The sequence below is a fragment of the Stigmatopora nigra genome, chromosome 7 (assembly GCF_051989575.1).
Source record: "Stigmatopora nigra isolate UIUO_SnigA chromosome 7, RoL_Snig_1.1, whole genome shotgun sequence".
Taxonomy (NCBI): Eukaryota; Metazoa; Chordata; class Actinopteri; order Syngnathiformes; family Syngnathidae; genus Stigmatopora; species Stigmatopora nigra.
The window spans coordinates 4489385-4499016 of NC_135514.1; the positions used below are offsets into that span (position 1 = coordinate 4489385).

Here is a 9632-nt window from a genome sequence, read left to right on the forward strand (position 1 = left end):
AGAAATATCTGAATTACAGACTGATGTTAATTATATTTTGTCCATGAATACTTATTAAATAATTCCAAATTGTCTGTTCGCTTCCTTTCATTGCTTTTCCCTCTGGTTGCACTGCTTCCAGATGTGTGTTTTCATATTGAAGCATTTAACCAATCACATTTCAGCCATTTTTTGTTGCCAGGGTCAGAAATATGGCTCAAAGCTTTCACAATCAGTTCTGCGGGCTCTGCTGCATCAAACAAGCGTCGATAAGACTGTTGCTTTTAACCAATCAGATTTTGAGTTGCCTTCTCGCAGGCGTAGGGATACGTCATTGCTTTTCACCAACTATGATTGGCTAGGGATAGAGTGGAGTAGCCAGAGCTACCAAACTGAAACTGGTGCGAGCAGTCTATCAGCCCATTTCGTGGTGCAGACCACCTTTGCAAACTTCACATAACCTGTGCATGAGCTCTGCTAACAAAGTACTTCCTCATACCAAGGGTGCCTCAACTCTCATTGAGCAACCCAGCTTCTCTTTTCAGTGTTAAGGAGTTTGCAGCATTCATTTGATAAACAATCCATTCTGTCGTCTTTCCAAGCAGCATATTTATACATGTCCAGCAAATTATGAACACATTATCACTGATTACATTCAGTTTATATCGCTGTCTTTTTGCAAGCCCTCTAGTAAAAGCGAGAAATCTTAAACTTTACTCCCACATGGAATATTTGTTCTCGCAGAGAGCCTAATGTGAATATGATTTTATTTCAGTATGTTTTTTTTCCATTAAAGTTTTTAAGAGACTTGTGTCTGGTGGTCTGTGACCTTTTACTGACAGTCATTAAAACTTTATATATCTTTAATAGCTTTTAACAGTTTGTAAATGTAACTCTGGAGGAATTTCATTTGCAACTTTGCTCTTATACTGTCTGCTTGAGCTTATCACTCCCCCTCAATGATATACACAAAAAGTATGTACATACAAAAAAATTCCAATTACTGAGACTAGACACCACATTAATAAATACCCTAGCGGAACTTTGCCGGTCCAAACCCAGCTGTCAGTATGGTAAAGACCACTCTCCAAACTCTCGTGTCTCCATAAAAACTTGCATCTGGAAAATATTCTTCTCTCCAACTGAGAGGGAAAACGATGAGAAATCCCAAGAAGGTCACTCTCCAACCCCTGCAGTGGAAAAGACATCAGAGGATAGTTGAGCTCTCAGACAATCAGGAAGGACAGACTGGAGGATACGTATATGAAAAGTATCTAAGCTATGCAGCTGCGCTGTTTACTCAAAGGTAAAACAGATAATTATACAGGGATTCACGCTGCAGTCTGTTTTAGCTCTCACCCTCCTCCTGCCAACTCTTTGAGGTACGTCAGTGTGGTCTTTCACAACTCAGACAACTGGAAAGTTAAACTCACAGCTCCCTCAAATTAAAATGGAATTATTGTTTGATGCTCCATTCCAAATTAAGGAGTCTGGATTCAAGCCCCTTTGGTGCTTTCTCTACATAACTTAACGACTTAAAGAATTTACCACAAATAAGAAGGGTCTCTAACGTGGGAATTAAGTTGTGCTTGAAAAGGAATTGGTGGAAAAAAGCTATGGGTGCAAATACAGCTCATCTGTGGTTCTGGTTAATATGAGACACTTTCCCAAAAGCAAACACACTGGTTTTCTCACCTGTCTGTCACCTATCATTGGATTGGATGACTTTATTCATTCTGTATTCGGGAAATTTCATAACTAAGAAGGTGTGTAGCTTATATTGAATAGAAAGTTAAATGGAGAATTAAATGAAAAGAGAAACCTGCTCTAATTAGGGAGAATTACTGTACAGCATGGCACAAATTAAACATGTGATGTTACTAAGGACATTTTTCTCAGATAGTTCTATATCTAGAACATAATCACATGTATTTTAAGGTTGTAAGAGAAGCCACGTCTTTATATAAAGCAAAACCAAAATAAGCGACAGGGAGACAATGTGGGTTTTCTTTGCTGTTTGAAAGTGGCATTTTCCATACACTGGACAACTGTTATGATAGAAGAGCCTATTCAGTGGGGCCTCAAAATTCCAGCACCCTTGCGAGAGTTCAACTCCATGGCTATCAAAAAATAAAGTCTGTCTGTGTACAATAGTTTTCGTTTGAGTTCTTTTGCTTTTAAGGAGAATTATAGACTCACACATTCACACCTTGGTAACATTGGCAAACTCAAGGTAGTTATCATTGTTTTCAAGTTCACAGTGCTTCTTTTTACAACTCAAGAATGTTAAAAATGAGGATTGTCAGTCACAACTGTGATTCAAATCACCTTCACATTCCATGATCGTCATTTGTTAATACTGACTAGACTACTGCACATACACCGAATGGTAAAGAATGCCAGAATGTACATAAAGGGTTTAGATTGTTGACAGATGATTTTCCGACCAATACATTGGTTCATAATCTAATCTCAAACAAGCCTAAACTAGATCAACTCAGTCAGATATTTGCCAACTATACATTACCCATGTATGCATGATTAGTTTGACTATGGAAATTCCTGATCAACCATAGCCTGTCAGATTGTTATGGCTGGGGGTAATAACTAATTTAATTAAGTGAGTGTGTTAATAATCTGATCCCATTCAGAAAATATAATACTGTGTCATACATTGAATTACAGTGAAATGTGGTCTGATCCAGATCTTTTTTTCCCCCAATCTGACAACCATTAGCTGATTGTACTCCATATGGAACTTCTACTTGATTGTCAATGTGCAGCTGCTCGCTATGAGCGGGATTCTAATCAGAGAAAGTTTGATGAACAGGCGGAGATTCATTTAAAAAAGAAAGATTTTCAGTGTTTGCAAATTTCTTCACATTCAGCTTCAGTTTAGTCTGACAGTAGATGGCCACTATTGAATGAGTTTCTGCTTGGGCCTGCTGGGACCAACAGGCTCTCACAGCAGGGAACTCATCTAAAAAGCATCTGAATAGCAACGTCAGTGAAAAGAGAAACTCTTACTCTTCTTTTTTTTGGTGAACAAAGTTTGGATGCATTTAGACTTGGTTTCTTGGAGAATGCACACCACAACTATCTTTCACCCATATAAAACATAAATATATGTTTGGCTCAAATGGCAGGTGGCCTATCTTTCCCTTCACAGACCCGACCAAAAAAAACGTACAAAGGTCAGTTAAAGGACTGATTATGCAGGCAAGTATAGTAAAGATGTATTGTGTCCATATTACATTTTTTTTTACATCTCCCCTTAATGTTTATTCATTTTATCACGGCGTACTTAAAATAACTCAATTTTCCAAATAAGATGAAGAATACTTCTCACAGGGAAACACAACTTAAACCTCAGCCTGTTTTGGCATCTTTTGAATGGAAATACGCAGTTTTTTTGTGCATGTTAAATGTACATTTTAAGGTTTAAAAAAATCATAGATTTGCATATATTTACTTCTATCCGATTTCGCTACCCTAATTTGGGATATGATAAATATTGAAGGTTGAGATAAGTGGGTAAAGGATCACTCTACAATGCAACATTTTAATTATACTTTCAAAGTTCGCAGTTTAAACTATTATAAACAGTAAAGCCCCAAACCTCTGACAAAAATAAGTTCTTTGCATTTTTAAATGCACAGACAATCTCACCAGACAAACGTGCTCGGCTCACTAAATTGATGACCAATTTAATAAAACCCAATTTAAATCCACATCAACTTCAAATGTTTTACTAAGTTAGACTTTTCTCCCAATATTTCCTTTGCAAATTGGCAATAATTCAATAATCAACTCTTATTGTCATGTAACATAACATTAGGATATATTTTGATATATCGATATAATGATATATTTTTGCTTGTGAGTTTAAGTCATCAGATTTCTACTATATATAAATAAACTAATATACTATACGGAAAACAAATACATACATTTTAAAAATTTGACCTTTTTTATGTGAAATACTGTCGCACAAAGTATTTTAGTATGCAGATTGTGCATTCCTTACGCCTCTGAGAATGATGAAAATAGTGTTTAAACACCCTAAAATTACACCAATTGGGAGTTGCACAAGATTCCCCTCAGCTAGGATGCAATTCATCAAAATATTGTCTCACACTTCGTAAAATCACTTGTAGCTGTAATAAAACCTTCTATATAATTATGTATTATATTTTTAAAATTATACATTCACTCACTGAGGATTTTTTTAGGAGGCTTTCGGTCCATTTCGACATGATGTTTCAGATTAGTCGACTACACATCCATGATAACAAGCCTTTCCCCATGGTGCTCTATTGGGTTGAGATCTGGTAACTGGAGGCTGTTTGAGTACTTTGAACTCATTGTCAAGTTTAAGTAACTAGTCTGCGGTGATTCAAGCTTTATGATGTGGCTATTATGGCTGGAGGTAGCCATCAAAATCTGGGCTGTGGTAGATCAATCGATCAATGGATGGGTGGATGGATGGATGGATGGATGGATGGATGGATGGATGGATGGATGGATGGGAGGGTGGGTGGGTGGGTGTATGGGTGGATGGATGGATGGATGGATGGATGGATGGATGGATGGATGGATGGATGGATGGATGGATGGATGGATGGATGGGTGGATGGATGGGTGGATGGATGGAAGGATGGAAGAATGGATGAATGGTTGGACGGATGAATGGATGGGGAGACAGACAGACAGACAGAAAGTGACATGGTGGAAGACTGGTTAGCTGCCTCATAGTTCTAGGATTGCAAATTCCAATCATCCTGTATGCAGATGTGTATCTACTCCTTGTGTCGGTGTGGGTTTTCTCCAGATGCTCCAGTTTCTCTTCACATTCTAAAAACATGAAAAATAGGCAGATTAACAATTTAAATTGTCTTGAGGAATTAGTGCTAGCATGAATGGTTGGTTGTTCATCTCCTGCCCTTGGATTGGCTAGTTGGTGCGCTAAGGAAAATGAATGAATATTGGATTTTCATTAATAGCAAAAGATACATCCGGATCTAAAGGAGATATCAAGAGAATAATGCCTCTATTGTACATACCTGTCCAGCTCAAGATTGATGGTAAAATCTCCTATGGATTTGTTTGGTAAATTCCACATCTACGCAACAGGGTCAAGCAGTGAGTGAGTGCAGAGGAAGAATTGTGGTGGCAGTTAAAAGGGTCAGGCGGAATAGAAAAAAGTATTTTCAATAAGAAAACGCTTTTATACAAAACTTCTGATCCATTTTTCTTACTTAAACTCCACTAGGATAAATATATGTAGCTATCAGGATGAAGGCACATCCATTTGACTTTGATCAGTGAAAATGACTTGATTAAAACTAATGGGGTGGAAAAGAGCAAAGGCAGGACATGAGACATCCGTCGTTATTCTCATATATTTTATTGATGAAAACATCATTAAATTTGGACCCATTGGACATAAAACATAACATAGCAAAAAGCTATAGAGAACATATCCATGAAAGTCTGATCACAGATTCAAAATCGCTGCGGAATAGGCAGTCTCCTTTAGTGATAAACATTGATTTGAGAAAAAAAAGTACATATACAAGACGATGAACTTTAATCTTTGTTTTCCATATTGTTCTATGAAACACTGCATCAGGAACATATTGGAACCAACAAAAGTGAGGACAATGCAGCAATCCATAATGTCAAGTTGATAAGCACAATCAATACTTAACAGGCAGATTGTGAATTAGGTGAATTGGCAAAGCTGGAGGATGTAATAATGTATGTACATTGTATTAAAATGTGGCTACATGTAGCATTCAAGACATTAAATAAGCAGCTACATTACAACACTTCAGCTCAAAGATTTGTTGTACATTCCCATGATTTTTTTTCTTTCTCTCTTGAAAGAAATCTGGTGATAAAAAAAGCAATAATTCTTTTGGTGGAAGCAGCACTGTCATTATTTTGTGATCCAGTTTGCACATTGAAGCAGGGCAGCTCTCGAGATGAGAAACCCCGTCACCAGCTGCACCCATCTCTCCAGACAGATACTCTCCAGCTCTGTTTTTTTCTCCCTTACGTATTTCTCTCTGCCTTTGTTTTTTAAACACAATCTATTGCCACACATTCGTAATCCAAGACCAAATCAACAGCTTTTATCAATGTACTACCTCCTACCACAGCGGATCCTCAAAATATTTGGCAGAGTATTTTTTTTTAACTCTCGAAAGAGCATCTGCAGAGGCAAAACAAACCGGACCGCTTGAGTAGCAGCTGAGGAATTCCCTGTCAGGGTGCTACAGCAAATAGTGTCTTATCAACTGAGGTGTCATGGCAAATATTCTTCAAGCAGCAGCTCTGTCTGACTCCCTCTGATTGACAGTATTTACTCTCATTTCGTCGCTTTGTAGCACCGCCAAGGAGCCTCTTGTCATTATTGTTGTTTTTACATTAGGTAAGAATTATACGCTACCTGTGGTACAACATTTTATGGAACCTGGCATAAGCCAAAACAGAACAAATTTTATAATACACATAGATGAACATGAAATGGATCTCTTGTACACCCTGAACATGTAGGATGGCTTCAAGTACATAATTGCTTATGCTATCAAAGTGGCTATTGACCTCTGACCTGAATGAACTTGGTGCAGTTTCCCAGGTGAGAGGGGAGTGGGGGGAGGGAATCAGCCTATTTCCTACAAAATATACTGATAACTTTGAGTTTTACTTTGGTCAAGTGCTTTCATTTGTTACAAACAATATCAGAATTCTTGGTGGGGCGAATGATAAATGAGGGTTTGAGGATACTATACTGTTCTTAACTCTATACTTCCTGGTTATTATAATCTATGCCTGCGATTGTCTGTCCACCATTTCAGGGTGTCCCCTGCCTCTGACCCGAACTCAGCTGGGATAGGCTCCAGCACCCCCCATGGCCTTAGTGAGGATAAAGCAGTTTGGAAAATGAGATGAGATAATCTATGCCCATTTCTGCTTTTATACAAAACATGAGTCATGGTCTTTTTTTGCAAATACTGGTCTTTGCAGGTGTATCTCACATATACGCAATAGCCTTCCTGGTGCCTGCTCGTTCTTTTCTGGCGATAGGCACTTAAGCACACATTCGTATGTATAAATAGAAAGAGCTTTCGCTTTGCTCCCTGAAACAAAACAGGGTTTCAAAGTAAGAAAAAGTCTAAAATCTTTGGTCCATAACAACCACATCGATACAAATGAAAAGGAGTTGCTGATTTAATAAGCCAATTAATTCAAATGGCAGATTCTATTGTCCCTACATTGAAAATAGGTTAGATTGGTTGATGTATTTCCCTTCAGATGTGACCTGGCGTTAATGTCAACTCACCAGGCACTGATGCAGATTTTGCGTTCACTTGTTGATTGTGACGAATGTAATAATTCTAAAAATCAAGAGATATTCACATTGGCTGAAAGTTTACTGTTTTGTTATCTATTTATCAGTCATACTCAAAGTATGAACAAAAAACACAAGCTTTGATGCAAAACATTTTTAAAATAAAAGACTCCCTTTACTGGCAGCTGCCAAATAGTTAGTTTGTAGACAACTGTGCTCCTGATCAAATAAATTTCACCTTCTTCTCCACTCTGGGTTTGCTCAGTTGCAGGGCAGCCAGGTGGAGTAGGCAGGCTGCTGGCAGGCAAACATTGGCTGCACCTGGGCAACGTAGTAGTTACTGAAATTACCATCTGCCACATAAGGAGCAGGTTGGTAGTAACAGGTGACGTTGGCCACATTGGGAATGACGTTCTGCTCGGCTAGAACGCGAACCGCGAGCATGGCGATGAGCCCTAGGGTTTGTCGCCTCTCGTGTCCCATGAGACAAACCGTGCTCTCGTTGACCACCCCGTGGAGCGTCATCAGGTAGTCGTACTTGCGGTCCTCCAGGCCCACAAAGTGGTTTTGAAGGTAGGACTCCAGCTTGCGCTGTTGTTCGCCAATATCGGGAAAGTCGATGAAGAAGCGGGAGCACATGTAACGCTGCAGGGACTTCATCTCCGTTTCGGACGTGGCCTGGAAGCCCCTCACCAGTAGGTGACAGTACTTGAGCAAGCCGCCACCTCGGATCTCCTCCGGGTTGCGGGTGCAGATGATCTTGTGACGTAGGTGATCCAAGGCCTGGCCGAAGTCACCGAATACGCTCTCGCCCATAATTGTAGGGTGGAAAGTCGCGGTCATGGCGTTCTTGGAGCACTCATAGAAGAGTAGGAGGGAGTTCAGCCTGATCTGGAAGGAGTCCACGCTGAACTCAAATTGACGGCGAAGAGAGTCGACGAACTTCAGCTCGACATTCTTGCCCCGATTGTTGGAGAGAGAAATGAGGCTCCAGCGGTCTGAGTCGTTACACACCTTCACCATCTTCTGCACGTAGGCTTCCTGTGAGAGGCAAGATATTGCAAGGATAAGAAACATATTGCACATGCAAAAGTGCAATTAGTTGTAGCTTTTCCAATATATTCTTCTTTGCGGAACCAAAGATTATCCTCGGATAGTACTAGATCTACAATTCCGAGCTCAAGTTACCTTTCAAATTGGTTTAACTTAATCCTCTCCGGCATCCTTTAGTATCACCGAATGAATCAAATTTCCAATAAAGTGCTTGCAATATAATTGCAAGACTGTAATTAAATCTCACCGTGTAAATATAAAATCAATATGGCTGATTTTGCAAAATTATTTGTAATCTGGAAGCCTACCTTTAACGTTAAAGGGGTAATCCTCTCTTTATTCACACCGTCTGGTAAAAAGTCCAGAAGACAATCCAGAACAATGTCCTTGACAACCTGGAAGTCCCTTTCTCCTTTCATATCGGCGCAAAAAATAAGATCGAGATCCTTGAAACCCAAGCCATTGTCTTCGTGAAGTACGTGGCTGGCCGCAGAACCGTTTAACCGAACGTCCCGGACGTGGATTTGTTTCTCCTCCATCCTGCTGCGGACCGCTTTGACAATCTGTCGGGGCTGCATCTGCAGCGTGGGGAAATTGCCCCGTCCGTGGATGGGGATGGTGTCCGTCAGGATGGCGTCCAGACGCTGCACTTGTTCCCAACTCAAGACGCTGACATTGGAGCCTTCTGTTTCCGGGAGACGGCTACTGTCGCTCTCCGTCATCCTGGCGCAGGAATCGAACCCGAGTTTCTCAACTTCAAAACAAATGCCAACAATGGAGTCAATGCGCAATGACGCTCGGGTTCAGCTTCTTGTGCTGACTTGAACGCCGTGTGCATTGAATAGTAGCATTTAGACAAAGAAAACAAATGGACGTAAAAAAACAAGAGTGTGCAATGTCGCTTTTACGCAACAAGTGTGTGCGCGTGTTTTTTTTCGCCCCGCAACTGCTCACTTGAAGTTTGCGCTGAAGTGCGCTCAGTCAAAAAGACGCTCCCGTGGAAAGTGAAGCACGACGTTGTGCTTTACCAGCGTTTGCTCCAGTGCTGCGGCGGATGTGTGCGCACAGGCTCTTTGAAGGTGCTATATGAATGACACAGGAGCTGCTTGGCTTATCCGGCTCCATTCCTCAAAGACACGCCTAGGATTTGGAGTTGCCCAATAATTTGCATGAAAAAACGACACCCCGATTCACAATTCTCTCTCTTCCCCTCTCTCTCTCAATTGCTCTCTTGCTCAGTCTC

General features: G+C 40.3%; 1 protein-coding gene across 1 annotated transcript; it reads right to left on the minus strand.

The window, feature by feature from the left end:
• Positions 1–7399: 7399 nt before the first annotated feature.
• tent5aa (terminal nucleotidyltransferase 5Aa) lies at positions 7400–9632 on the minus strand. The gene is made up of 2 exons (XM_077721807.1): positions 8698–9632; positions 7400–8377 (listed from the first exon to the last, which is right to left on the minus strand). Exons 1-2 carry the CDS (start codon positions 9109–9111, stop codon positions 7598–7600), a joined length of 1194 nt encoding a protein of 397 aa, XP_077577933.1. The 5' UTR covers positions 9112–9632; the 3' UTR covers positions 7400–7597.